Below are 15,253 nucleotides of genomic sequence, written 5' to 3'. Positions count from 1 at the left end.
ATGGAAAGTTGTAAGTTCTTCGGCGTACATATCACTGACAAACTGAAATGATCCACCCACACAGACAGTGTGGTGAAGAAGGCGCAACAGCGTCTCTTCAACCTCAGGAGGCTGAAGAAATTTGGCCTGTCACCTAAAACCCTCACAAACTTTTACAGATGCACAATTGAGAGCATCCTGTCGGGCTGTATCACCGCCTGGTAAGGCAACTGCACAGCCCACAACCGCAGGGCTCTCCAGAGGGTGGTGCGGTCTGCACAACACATCACTGGGGGCAAACTACATGCCCTCCAGGACACCTACAGCACCCGATGTCACAGGAAGGCCAAAAAGATAATCAAGGACAACTACCACCAGAGCTACTGCCTGTTCACCCCGCTATCATCCAGAAGGCGAGGACAGTACAGGTGCATTAAAGCTGGGACTGAGAGACTGAAAAACAGCTTCTATCTCAAGGCCATCAGACTGTTAAACAGCCATCACTGGCACAGAGAGGCTGCTGCCTACATACAGACTTGAAAATCACTGGCCACTTTAATAAATGGAACACTAGTCACTTTAATAATGTCACTTTAATGTTTACATATTTTGCATTACCCATCTCATATGTATATACTGTATTCTATAATATTCTACTGTATCTTAGTCCATGCCGCTCTGTCATTGCTTGTCCATATATGTATTTTTAAATTCCATTCCTTACTTAGATTTGTGTGTATTGGGTATATGTTGTGAAATAGTTAGATATTACTTGTTAGATATTACTGCACTGACAGAGCTAGAAGCACAAGCATTTCGCTACACCTGCAATAACATCTGCTAAACACGTGTATGTGACAAATCTAATTTGATTTGATTTGATTCAATTCGATATCTTGCATTACCCATCTCATGTATATACTGTATTCTATACTATCTATTGCATCTTAGACTATGCCACTCTGATAATGATAATGACATTGCTTATCCATATATTTATATATTCTTATATATCTGCTAACCAATAACATCTGCTAACCATGTGTATGTGACCAATACATTTGATTTGATTTGATATACCAATCCTAACTTTTCCTGGCAATACTAGATCCTCAAAGCTATCCACCTTCTTCCGATCTGGTGTCATCTGGAGGCGCTTGGCCTCAATAAGAGAGCCTCCCTTTAAGTGGTCCTTTATTTATTGCATGTTAACCATTTCTGGAACTCCTGTAATAACTCCCTTCACCCACTTCCGTCCAGTTTGATCCGGCATGCTACTATCAACCACACCTTTACATACCTGCTTGAGTTTGAGCTCCTTCTCATACTGTTTAGCATTGAAACCCACCACCACCAAACTTCCATCACAAAGAACTTTAGCAGACACAACCTCTCCTACTTTACTCTCCAAATCCCTAGTCAACGCGATCGGACTCACCGCCGGGACTCCACCTTGATCCTTACATTTCACCAACACCTTGAACTCCACTTCTCTCAGTACAACACTGCGACCCGAACCTCCCTCGTCACTACTCTCCTCTGACAAGACCTGCAAAGGCTCCTCAGGCTTCCTCTTCTTCTTAACCTTTACTCTTACTATACTGCCACCTTTTCCCACTCCACCACTACACTTCATCCCCTCATCCTCAACTCCTAACCCCCCCTACCTTTCCATCCATCCATCTCTGCTCCTTTTTTTTATTCGCTCCCAGTCTTACATATCTTCACGTCCTCTATCCTTCTCAAAACCCATTTCTGCTAGCTATGAGGGGTAATCGATGCCACTTATAAGGAGGAGCTAGCGATTGTTGTGGATCATTGAGCTGACAGCCGTTTTGCACATTGTTTCGCTATGGTTTTAGTCATCAATGTAGTAAGATGCCAATATTTTATTAATGTAGTAGTGTGTCCCGTCCTCCTCTCTCTCCCCCCCCCCCCTCCCCCTCCCCCCACCCCCCTTAGAAAGCTATGACCTTTGGCTTTCACCTGGAATTGTTTATATATGTCTGAGAAAAAAACACTTTTCAACCCAAATGATCTAGTAGACAATAAAAGTATAATAAAAATATACAGATATGATGATATAATAAAATAAAATAAATGTTTCATACTTTATAATATGTCCATATATAGTTATACATCTGTTTTAGAAAATATTTCACCTTTTTTATTACTTTACCAAACATATCATGACATCTGTTAAATCTGTGAACGTCTAAATCAACATTTGGGCTATTTAAACAGCGTTCATCCCTCCTATAGACAATGTCACACCCTGATCTGTTTCACCTGGCTTTGTGATTGTCTCCACCCCCCTCCAGGTGTTGCCCATCTTCCCCATTATCCCCAGTGTATTTATACCTGTGTTCTCTGTTTGTCTTTTGCCAGTTCGTTTTTGTTTCGTCAAGCCTACCAGCAGTTTTCCCCCATGCTCCTGGCGTTTTCAAGTTCCTGTTTTCCCGGTTTTGACCATTCTGCCTGCCCTGAGCCTGCCTGCCGTTCGGAACCTTGTCACACCACCCTGGATTATTGACCTCTGCCTGCCCTGACCCTGAGACTGCCTGCCATTCTATACCTTTTGGACTCTGCTCTGGATTACTGACCTCTGCCTGCCCTTGACCTGTCGTTTGCCTGCCCCCTGTTTTTGTAATACACTTTTGTTACTTCGACACTGTCTGCATCTGGGCCTTCTCCTGAAACATGATAGACAAGGGGAGAAGAGCTATGTAAAGGGATCGATGTTATCGTTCTGAGCATATGCAATGTGTCTGCCTCCGACGTAAAACAAACGTTTGACTTCCACACAAAATTACTTATTTACTTATTTTAGGTTTAAGGAAGTGTATAGGTCGCATTCTTTATCGTAGAGCTATGAAAGTTATGTATTTAGATCCGCCTGCTCGAGACAAATTCAGCGATTGCTTTGCCGTGAAGCAGTCGAGTTGGATAAATGTTTTTCTAAGGACCGCCCCTTTGACCTAATGTTGCAGTGAAGTGATATAAAGGGATGTAATGATGCAGCTGACCACCAGAGGGAGGTAAATGCACGTTTATTAGACAGAGGACGTTTACATGGTCTGGATGGCTGTCTTCTGACTTATAAAACGGTGGGAAATCAATAAAATAAGTCATGTAAACATATACATATTTTTAAAAGTATTTCTAGTCCCTGATTTTGGGGATTGTCAGCTTAAGAGGATTTATATAACTCTGCTGTCAATCGTTCGTCTGAGCATGTCAAAACACATCTGCTGTTTGAACGAATTTCACATGGATTTTCAGACGCACAGAGGTCATGTGCCAGTGGTGGAGGCAGGGGCGGTGTGTTCAATAGGGCGATATGGGCGACGCACTGCCAAACGGGAAAAGGAAGGGATTTTTTTTCTAATCAATTATATCACGGCAACAGTAGTTCAGTGTTCTAATCTAGACGTCTGATCTGCCAGCCACTAAATGTCCAATCAGGCTAAAGGCGTGCTTCAAATGTCCCCGCCCGTTTTGGGGCGATTTCAGTCAGGTTGAAAATCGCCCAGAAGTCTCTCATAGCCTCTAATGTAAAATATTTTTTTTTTCAAATTTCAGAGCTTTCAATACAATCTCTATGGGTTTCTGAGGGCTTGCACTTACGCGCTTTCGTCATACGTAACGTAACGTAACCATGAACGTAACTAAGAAACTACTCTTTCACCCTGAAGGCGGCACGGCAGACAGCACCGCTTGGACAGCGACTGGTGTAACCGACATGCACCATCTTTCAGAAAAGATTAAGAAAAATGAGCTGTCAAAGACCCACATTGATAGCTGTTTGAGATTGTCTGCTTTGGGGAGAGTGAATATTGCCACTCAACTGGATGAGGGATACAGGCTAGCTGTCCGCCGCCACAACGATGAGGTTAGCAACAGCAGAGTCGTGAACACTGTCTACGAGAATCGAGACGACCTCATGGAATGTTTTGAAGCCATCCGGACGGGTTCATTGGGTTCATTTGACCAGCCCACCGTACCAGAAGCTACAGAAGAAGGACATCGATGCTGTCTTTATCAAACGTGCCCTCGACAGCTTCGCAAGCAGTGTGCAGGCCATAAGGTAAGATAAAGATTAAACAATATCATTCGATCTTTCTCAAAGCAGAGCTTTATTTGAAAATGTATGCATGAAAGGAGACTGCATTTGTGTTTGAAATTACATTATTCTCATTATATATGGCCAGTGGTGTAATCTATCTTATTTTATATACTATGTGTACTGTACAGTGGTGCTCATAAGTGTATGAACACATTCTAAAGCTGACTAAAAAGAGGAATAAAAAAATCATCTTTTGGAAATTGATCTTAATGACTTAATTAAAAAAGTTGGAAAATCCAACCTTTAAGGACACCAATTTTATTTTCTTTTTTATTCCTCTTTTTAGTCAACTTTAGCATGGGATCATAAGCTTATGAGCACCACTGTATACTGTGCTGAACATCCAGGCTATGTGAGACACAAAGGCTAACTTAAACACTAAAGACTTTATGCATCCCTGCCCATTTTAAGTGGAACTGAAGTATTTGTACTATACATGGATACATTGCATATACCTGTGCATCACATAGACAACAATACTGTACAAAGCCAACAAACACATTGGTCTGTTTGCCTTCAGGGACTCCTCTCAACAGCAGCTGCAAGAAGCAACAGGAGCCAAAAGACCCAGAACAGCTTTGAGAGAAGAGGAGAAGCAGAGGCTGTCTGAAGAGGTCTGCAACACCATCCTGGATCACACCAAAGAAAGGTTCTCTTTCTCTGGCCACCTTGTGAGTGCTACCTTACTGCAAGCAGACATGTTTGAAAGGTACTGCCATTCAAAAAAATAAAAAATCTGTTCATGTTCATTTTTACAAATCTATACAATTGGCCAGAATATGGTTGTTCATATTTACAAATCTATACAATTGGCCAGAATATGGTTGTTCATTTTTACAAAGCCATACATATTGTTTATGCAGTGTTGAGGAATGTGAAAGAACACCCTTGATTATTTTTACTGTGATAACTTATTTTGCTTTTGTAAGCCAACACTTTTGAGATCAGTCAATAAATGCTTCTGGTATTGACTTATATGCTGCCCCTGTCTTCATGTTGTTGCTGGACATATCTTTTTAAAAATGTGTGTAGGTCACCTAAATCATCAGAAAAATTGCCCCCCCTGAGAATTTTTTCAGGAGCCGCCACTGGTCCTGAAACCTGACTGGTTTGGATCAAGAAGGTCATTCTGAGAGAGATAGCAAGAGAGTTGGCTAAAGACGGCACGCTCAATAGTTTTGGAAAGAAAAGAAAGAAGGGATACTGGTCTGTAGTTGTTGACATCAGTGGGATCGAGTGTTGGTTTTTTGAGAAGGGGTGCAAGTCGCAGGATTTTATCTGGAGAGAGAGGGGAGAAAGAAGTCAAAGCATAGGGTAGGGCAGTGTGAGTAGGACCAGCAGTGTCATTAGACTTAACAAACGAGGATCGGATGTCGTCAACCTTCTTTTCAAAGTGGTTGACGAAGTCATCCACAGAGAGAGAGGAGGAGGGGATTCAGCAGGCAGGAGAATGTGGCAAAGAGCTTCCTAGGGTTAGAGGCAGATGCTTGGAATTTAGAGTGGTAGAAAGTGGCCTTAGCAGCAGATGAAGAAAATGTAGAGAGGAGGGAGTGAAAAGATGCCAGGTCGGCAGGGAGTTTAGTTTTCTTCCATTTCCGCTCTGCAGCCCGGAGCTCTGTTCTGTGAGCTCGCAATGAGTCATCAAGCCACGGAGCTGGAGGGGTGGACCGAGCCGGCCGGGAGGATAGGGGACACAGAGAGTCAAAGGATGCAGAAAGGGAGGAGAGGAGGGTTGAGGAGGCAGAATCAGGAGATTGGAGGGAGAAGGATTGAGCAGAGGGAAGAGATGATAGGATGGAAGAGGAGAGAGTAGTGGGAGAGAGAGAGCGACGGTTGCGGCGGCGCATTACCATCTGTGTAGGGGCAGAGTGAGTAGTGTTGGAGGAGAGCGAGAGAGAAAAGGACACAAAGTAGTGGTCGGAGACATGGAGGGGAGTTGCAGTGAGATTAGTAGAAGAGCAGCATCTAGTAAAGATGAGGTCAAGCGTATTGCCTGCCTTGTGAGTAGGGGGGGACGGTGAGAGGGTGAGGTCAAAAGAGGAGAGGAGTGGAAAGAAGGAGGCAGAGAGAAATGAGTCAAATGTAGACGTAGGGAGGTTGAAATCCCCCAGAACTGTGAGGGGTGAGCCATCCTCAGGAAAGGAGCTCATCAAGGCGTCAAGCTCATTGATGAACTCTCCAAGGGAACCTGGAGGGCGATAGATGACAAGGATATTAAGCTTAAATGGGCTAGTGACTGTGACGGCATGGAATTCAAATGAGGAGATAGACAGATGGGTTAGGGGAAAAATTGAGAATGTCCACTTGGGAGAGATGAGGATTCCTGTGCCACCACCCCTCTGACCGGATGCTCTCGGGGTATGCGAGAACACATGGTCAGACGAGGAGAGAGCAGTAGGAGTAGCGAGAGAGCAGTACCAGTGTTTTCAGTGGTAATCCATGTTTCCGTCAGGCATACCACTGGTCTACTATAGGACATTGATTATATTAGGCATACCACTGGTCTACTATAGGACATTGATTATATTAGGAGTGTATATCTGTTCAGGCATACCACTGGACTTTGCTTCAGACTGTGTGTTTGTTTCCATTCAGGCGTACCACGGCCACCACCATGCTATGGAGGTCCTGGTTCAGTCTCTGCTGGATCTAGACGTGAGGAACAGCCAGGGGCGCACCCCTCTGGACCTGGCTGCCTTTAAAGGCCATGTGGAGTGTGTTGACGTCCTCATCAACCAGGGAGCCTCCATCCTGGTTAAAGACTTCACCCTGAAGAGGACCCCCATCCACGCTGCAGGTATGCATAGGATATCACGTAAGACCTAGAGATTCTGTAATTCAAAAGTTTTCCTGACCAAGATGGAGATTTGTTTGGTCATGTTGCTACGACGCCAATGTCCACTCTAGGGATGTTTATATAGTATAGTGTGAAATGCCCACTACACACTGATCTAAGGACATTTTTTGTCATGTTCCCCACTAATGGTTGAGGATCTGGGGAGGGTAAGCTGATCCTAGATCAGTGCACAGGGGGACTTCTATCCAGAGCCAGGTACACAGCTAGCAGGTGACAGGCTTCGAGGGCCTCAGCCCCAAAATGATTTATTATCTGCTGTGTTATCATGAGGATGTCATCTACCGATACCACTGTTCTAGAAATCTGTCTGTTCATGTGAAGGTAATAGTCGTCCAGCAATCAGCTCATATCCTCTCTGTTTAGCCTCCTCTAGCTACCAACGGTCAATCATCTCACATTCTTCTATCCTCGGTATTTATCCTCCTCTAGCTACCAACGGTCATTCAGAGTGTTTGCGTTTGCTGATTGGAAATGCTGACCTCCAGAGTGCAGTGGACGTTCAAGACGGGAATGGACAGTAAGTCAATTGGGTTTTGGATACAATTCCTGAAATAAAGAGATTTTGACACTAGGTATACGTCCCAAATGGCACCCTATGCCCTACTTGGTGCACTACTTTAAACCAGAACCCTATGGGTTCAGGTCAAAGGTAGTGTACCATATAGGGAATAGGTTGCCATTTGGGACTCATCTTAGTTATTACCAGTTTGTAATATGACCTTGTTGTCTTGTGTATCAGAACCCCTCTGATGCTGTCGGTGCTGAGCGGACACACAGACTGTGTGGACTCACTGCTCAACAAGGGAGCCAGCGTAGAAGCCAAAGACAAGTGGGGCAGAACAGCGCTACACAGAGGGGTGAGGAGGAGAGCTGGCTGTATACGCTCACACACAGAAAGAGACGGGGAGGCTTGTTCTGATCTAGGGATGGGGCCATTGAACTACTAGGGATGGCTTTGGGGTGGGATCTAGCATGGAATATAAGTTATGCCCAAATATACATATTATCTTCAGAAAAGTAGTTGTCCATGGGTAGTGGTGTATTCATCCCGGTAGGGGGACCTGCCTCCAGACATCATTTTAAATAATTGATGATTCATTATTATATCATTGATTATTAGTTATTCAAATCCATTCTTGTCTCCCCGCCCTTCCTCCCAGGCGGTGACGGGTCATGAGGAGTGTGTGGAGGCCCTGCTGCAGCACAGCGCCAGCTTCCTGGTTCGGGACTGTAAGGGGCGGACCCCTGTCCACCTGGCGGCGGCATCCGGACACATCGGGGTGCTGGGGGGGCTCCTACACGCCGCCCAGTCAGTGGAGACCCTCCCCGTCATCACAGACAACCAGGGCTACACGCCACTACACTGGGCCTGCTACAACGGTACGTACTGAACTAACGGAACACTAGATATTTTCTGATTTTCTCTCTTCAGCACTGTAAACATGTCCCTGAATTAGGTAGGCCATACAACGGTACGTACTGACTAACTGGACTGTAGCTCTGTTCTCTCCTCCATGAAGTGTACACCCATTCACTCCCTCTTGTGGCTTGAAAAGCATTTGATTGGTGTGGACGGAGCCATGTGGGGGAATGAACAAGACTACAACAGAATTAAGGGTTATGACTCTCAGTGGAGGACCTTACACTGAAACAGGACTTTGTCAGGGATTGTCAGATTTTTAGCTTTCTCGGAGAGTATTGTTGTGGTCTGCAGCGACGTCATCTTTTTCCTGTATGTAATGTTTCCTGCTGGAGCAACCTATTACTTTTAATTATAAATTAAATGAATCAATCTTCCACTAGGCCATGACACGTGTGTAGAGGTGCTGCTGGAACAGGAGGTTTTCCACAAGACTGAGGGCAACTCCTTCAGCCCCCTCCACTGTGCTGTGATCAATGACAACGAGGGGGCTGCAGAGATGCTGATTGACACTCTGGGGCCGGCCATTGTCAACGCCACTGACACCAAGAACCGGTAACTACAGCACATGACAAAGTCATTTTCTTCTGGAGAATAATGTTGTTAAAATGACCTCTGGGGTTGGATGAGGGATTGTAGATTACTTTTAATACATCTATTAGTGATTTTATATTTCTATGGTATAAACAGGGTTAATTGAACAAACTTGTTTATAACAGTCCTACACGATATCGGTGAAATACGTTTCCTCTCTCCAGGACCCCCCTGCATGCGGCGGCCTTCACGGACCACGTGGAGTGTCTTCAGCTGCTGCTAGGCCACAACGCCCAGGTCAATTCCCCCGACGCCTCCGGGAAGACCTCCCTCATGATGGCTGCTGAGAACGGACAAACCAACGCCGTCGGTATGCAGCCCCCTCTCCTCCACTTTGCCTCGCCAGCCGGCTTAAGTTCAACCTGTCTGTTTTATATTTTAATAAGTCGCTTAATTTCCTCATTGAGTTTCTTTATGTTTCTCTGTCTGTGTCAGAGCTGTTGGTGAGCAGTGCCAAAGCAGAACTCACCCTGCAGGATGCAGTCAAGAACACTGCTCTTCATCTGGCCTGCAGTAAGGTGAGCATTCCCACATCAAGATGACGTTCATCTGAACAGTTGGCTCTCTCTGGTTTAAATTTTGGTCTGACATGTTTGACTCTGGTTTTTAAAGGGGCATGAAACCAGTGCCTTGTTGATATTGGAGAAGATTACAGACAGGAACCTCATCAACTCGACTAACGCAGCCTTACAGACGTACGTATGGTTCAGCTGTATTAATTGGGCCCTGGTCAGAAGAAGTGCACTATATAGGGAATAGTCTGGCATTTGGGAGGTATCCTCATTTTCTGCTGTCTAATCTGACGGTACTTTCTCCTCAGGCCGTTACACGTTGCAGCCAGAAATGGTCTGACGGTGGTGGTGCAGGAGCTACTAGCGAAGGGTGCTAGCGTGCTCGCAGTCGATGAGAATGGTAAGATCCATTACGCTAACACTGTTTTCTTCTGTACTTCTCTTCTCAATGTGTCCACAAATGTTTCTCTCTAATCCACTGCTTGGTTATTGTCTTAACTTTGTATCTCCTAGCCTGGTGTTATTTCATGTTTTTCACCAAAAGCGTTGTAGTAAACGGTGATGCTCCTGAAGTGACCCTCTGCTGTTCTGTTTGAACCCCTCAGGTTACACGCCTGCCTTGGCCTGCGCCCCCAACAAAGACGTGGCGGACTGCCTGGCGCTGATCCTGGCCACCATGATGCCCGTGTCCCCCTGCAACCCGGCGCCCAGCCTGTCCTTCAGTGCCATTAACCACTACACCACCAGCCCCTCCAAGAGTGTGACCTTCGACAGCCTGCCCGTGCTGCGCAGCGAGCACAGCTCCTACTGCAGCTTCAACAACATCGGCCACCGCGACCACGATGGAGGCTTCTACAAGGATGAGGACCTCAACGACTCAGACTCAGAGACATACTGAGGGTGGTGGTGGTCGCTGCCCAGGAGGGGAGCCAAGGGCAGGCGGATGGACAGTGAAGTGGGGCAGAGGCCACAAACAAATACACACATACACACCGTGTCTTAAATCACCACAGCCAGCTTTGGGAGGGCACGAGCCGAGACAGATGGAGAGAAAGAAATGGAGGGAGGGAGGGAGAGGGGGAGGCACAACAGGCTGGCTGGCCACACTCATCCTCTCGTACCACCAGGTGTCCTTCCAGCAGATACTGGACTTCAGAGGAACTGCTGCTGCTATACCCCACCTTTACCTTTACCCACAAAGGTCCTAAACGGTAGAAACTGTCCAGCCAACAGACAGACGGACACCTTATGACGGCAATAACCTGTAGTCCTAAGAGATAGTAGCACTTCACTGAGTGAAAAACAGACATGGACCAAAAGATGTGGAAGAAGCCTTTTCAAAACCTGTTTTGACAGTAGAAATGGGATTGAGCGTTTTGGGCTGATAAAAAACATAAGGAGTGATGTTTCATTTAAGTTTTATGAGAGTGATGGTCATGTTTATCCGCACACTAAGACAGTCAACGTACCTAGCCTATTGTCTGTAATCCATGTGGAAGGAGGGGAAATCATTTATGTTTTATGAACAAACATTTTATTAAAATCATTCATGTCTTAAGCTCCTGACCCTCTGTGGGAACCAAAAAATCGTAGTATTTGCTCTCATTAGTAATTTCAGATAAATTCCATCCCCAATGGCACCCTATTCCCTTTATAGTACACTACTTTTGACCTGGGCCCATAGGGTTCTGGTCAAAAGTAGTGTACTCTATAAAGAATAGGGTGCCATTTAGGATGTAGATTTTGCATACTGGTATGTGAGCAACATGACTTTTTACATTTGCGTTATTAAACCTACCTAAAATATTTTAGAAAGTAAATTATTCATTCATGTATTCTTTCTTGTGATATTTATGTCATCATTTTGTGCCTTCTTTAGTTACTGAGTGGAGGTTAGGAGAGTAGGGGCAGCTGTATGAGCGAAAGCAATGATGCACACTAAGTATTACAACGTTTGTGAAAAGCACTGATACTATTCCGAGGCATACGAGGCGGAAAACATGCCTCCCTTGGAGAGGAGAAACACTGTAAACCAATGGTAGGACAGCAGCATTTAGATTTTCTTCTGTTGAAAAAAAAAAAAAAACATCTATATTATTTGTCTTGGTCTTATAATCAATGTATTTTGACAGGTTTTGCTTGCTTTAACTTCTTCAAAAAAATGAAACCACTCAATCCTTTTATGTGATGGCTTGTTCAAACCGCCGTTTTTTTGTCTCTTTTTGAAAATCATTTTAACTGGAAATATGTACAATACATATGCTATGTTAGTCAAATCAGGAACAGGAGGTTCACAGGTTTTTCGTGTCCTTTTTTTTTCTTTAAAAGGATGAAACTAGCATGTACATATGAAATAGTGACTGAATTCGAAACTCCCATGAATTCTTTCAGTATCTGAAGATTGCTGTATATTTTATGAGTAATAAAATAAAGAAATGAGTTATGTTATTTAATAATGAACTATGGGTTATCTGTTTTATGTGACAACCGCAGTATCAATTTCTAGGTGTCGGGCAGTGACAGTGGTGCTAATCCCAAAAGAAAGGCTACAACGAGGAACAAGAAGTCTATTGGCAAAGTGATGAAAATTGCATTTACTTTGGCCTAACGGTGTGGGTTATGTATTTTATTTTTCATGGCGTCCTCAACATTAGTTTTAAGGGCAACAATAGCCTACATTTGTTTCCAACTCGCAGGATTTCCATACGTGAGCTTTCAACAGCACAGAGCGTTGCATCAGCACCAGATCGGAAGTGCGTCAAATCTTTACAGCATTGTTACGTCATCACTGATAAACGTTGAAACGGATCAGAAACCGCTGGAGCAGTTCAGTCTGATCCTCCCTAGTGCTGGAGGAATGCGTTCATTTTGGCAAGGAAATGTGCTGATTTTGCAAGGAGATGGAGAATAATGAGTGCAAGGTAGGCATGTTATTTATTTTTTAAAATCTTCAATTATAGTAATTACACTGTGGATTAAATATTGTTTAACAAATGAAATAATGTGCTATTCATGCTGTAATATCAAACTAGAAAGCCTATGGCTGGGGAGTCATGAGAGTTGGCTAAAGGTACAGTAGAATCTGCTGTGGGTCAAAGGTTATGGCATCACCTTCATAAATACGTCCTAAATGGCACCCTATTCCCTATGTAGGCTAGTGCACTACTTTTGACCAAGAGCCATAGAAGGGTTGGCTGACGTCACGAAAATGATGCTCGCGCATCGATGGCCGGAAGTCGTGTATCTTGTTATGATTCTGAACCTCAGCTAACAACAAGCTGCCATGTGGGGAATCGTAGCTCTGTGGCATGTTTCAGCTCATTGTATGGTGTTATTGATACCATGTCTTGTTTTGAGGTGTTTTGACTGATATCATGTCTATGCAATGGCTAAAATTCGCTACCTAGCTAACCAACAACAACTGTAACAATGTATTTGAGACGAGTTCATTGTTCAAATGTATTTATGGTTGCAATAAACATTTAGAGACTAAATATAGTTTACATGTTGTCAACAGTCTAAGCAAACCCTGTCTATTTTGCCCCATAGTTGCATGCCAGTTTTGTTGCTAAACAACCAACCCCTCTATAGAGTCCCACAGTGGAGGTGTCATAATACCCATAAAACATAGCGGTCAAACAGGGAAATGGTTCCAATCGTTTTTCCACCATTCATTTTTCCCATAGGCGATTTTAGAAACACATAAAATAAGGGCTGTATTTCGTGTAGGCTTACCCTGGCGTGACGTTTTTGTAACCATGTAAATCTCTCTCGGACAAGGTGACTTTTATCAGTATATTCGGCTCCATTTACTCTCAGATTCGAAAATGCTAATTAGCATCAAAGTAGACATCATGCAAAACTACAAATCCCTGCAAGCTCCTGCATGTCATCTCTAGCTGACACCTTTGCTAACAGGTATTGTGTCAATTTAAAACTTGCACATACAGTTCACAGAATTGTCAATTTAAAGAAATGCAGCCAATTTATTCATATACTACATTTAGCTAACATTAGATAGTTAATCCAGAGATTCTTACCTTTGCCTCGATCAGCATGATCATCATGGCATTTGTAGTTCTTTATGATAGCCACATTAGCAGCTAATAAGCATTACATTTTTGGGAGGTAAATACAAGAGAATATATTGATAAGTCACCTTGTCCTAGAGAGATTTACACGGTTATCAAAACGTCACACCAGGGTAAGCCTACACGAAACACAGACCTTATTTTAAGTGTTTCTAAAATCCCCAATGGGAAAAATGAATGGTGGAAAAACTCAATTGGTAGAGCATGGCGCTTGTAATGCCAGGGTAGTGGGTTCGATCCCCGGGACCACCCATACGTAAAAATGTATGCACGCATGACTGTAAGTGGCTTTGGATAAAAGCGTCTGCTAAATGGCATATTATTATTATTATTATTATTATTAAAACGATTGGAACCATTTCCCTGTTTGACCACTAGGTTTTATGGGTATTATGACTCATACTGTGGGACTCTATAGGGCTCCAGCCAAAATAAGTGCACTATATTGGAAATAGGGTGCTATTTCGGACACAAGCATAGATATGATGCATTATGATGTGATCACTAGAAAGGATAGAGCCTCTGACCATGGCAATTTGACTGGTAAACTGAACTGTACACCTGATATGATGTTCTGGTGATTCTATTTCTATGAATATGATGCATTATGATGTGACAATGAGAGTTGGGTTAATGGTGCTCTCAAGGCAACCGGGAACTCGAAGAAAAAAAACTAGGTCAAATCATGACGTCTGTGATCTTCAGGTCGGAAAGTCGGAGCTCTAGAAAGATGCCAGAGTTTCCGACTTGGAATTCCTTTTTACATTTTGTGGTGGTAATTTTACCCCCTTTTCCTCCCCAATTTTTCGTGATATCCAATTGGTAGTTACGATCTTGTTACGATCTTGTCTCATCGCTGCAACTCCCCAGCGGGCTCGGGAGAGGCGAAGGTCGAGTCAGGCGTCCTCCAAAACATGACCCGCCAAGCCGCGCTGCTTCCGACTTGGAATTCCGAGTTGGATGACTGTTCAAAAAGATTTTTCCCAGTCGGAGCTTGTTTTTTTTCCCGATTTCCCAGTTGTCTTGAACGCACTGAAGTCGGAAGTCAGAGATTTCCCAGTTGTTTTGAACACGGCAAAAGGCGACACAGTAGGTGACATCTAAACATGACTTTGTGCTGTCTTTCAGAGGTCAGAGGTCAGTGGGAATGACCTCACCCTCATAGACCTGGATGACCCCATCAATGGTGCTGATGTTATGAAGGAAGTCAGGTAAGTGATTTACACTAATGACACATTTGTGACTGGTTACAGGATCACATAGGCCTAAAGATACAGATTCAGTAGTAGGTCAAAGGTCACCGCCTATGGAGAGGTAGGCCCAGAGCTATGTATTTATAGAGTTGGGACATTGAGATATAAACTCAGCAACAAAAAAAGAAACGTCCTCTCACTGTCAACTGCGTTTATTTTCAGCAAACTTAACGTGTAAATATTTGTATGAACATAACAAGATTCAACAACTGAGACATAAACTGAACAAGTTCCACAGACATGTGACTAACAGAACAAAGGGGGGGTCAAAATCAAAAGTAACAGTATCTGGTGTGGCCACCAGCTGCAATAAGTACTGCAGTGCATCTACTCCTCATGGACTGCACCAGATTTGCCAGTTCTTGCTGTGAGATGTTACCCCACTCTTCCACCAAGGCACCTGCAAGTTCCCAGACATTTC

At 43.9% G+C, this 15,253-nt stretch overlaps 1 protein-coding gene across 1 annotated transcript; it reads left to right on the top strand.

Moving 5' to 3' along the window:
* On the top strand, nt 1-12,008 carry LOC311138312 (serine/threonine-protein phosphatase 6 regulatory ankyrin repeat subunit A-like; the record flags this gene model as incomplete). Its single annotated transcript, XM_084172995.1, has 12 exons — nt 1-10; nt 6,759-6,902; nt 7,392-7,479; nt 7,702-7,819; nt 8,123-8,342; nt 8,766-8,937; nt 9,141-9,286; nt 9,412-9,494; nt 9,589-9,671; nt 9,797-9,888; nt 10,094-10,210; nt 11,995-12,008. 12 exons carry the CDS (start codon nt 1-3, stop codon nt 12,006-12,008), a joined length of 1,287 nt encoding a protein of 428 aa, XP_084029121.1.
* Nucleotides 12,009-15,253: the final 3,245 nt, after the last annotated feature.

This window comes from Coregonus lavaretus, assembly GCF_964263955.1.
Source record: "Coregonus lavaretus genome assembly, chromosome: 12".
Taxonomy (NCBI): Eukaryota; Metazoa; Chordata; class Actinopteri; order Salmoniformes; family Salmonidae; genus Coregonus; species Coregonus lavaretus.
Note: the sequence above shows the minus strand (reverse complement) of the source record. Positions and strands in the feature narration are given on the sequence as shown.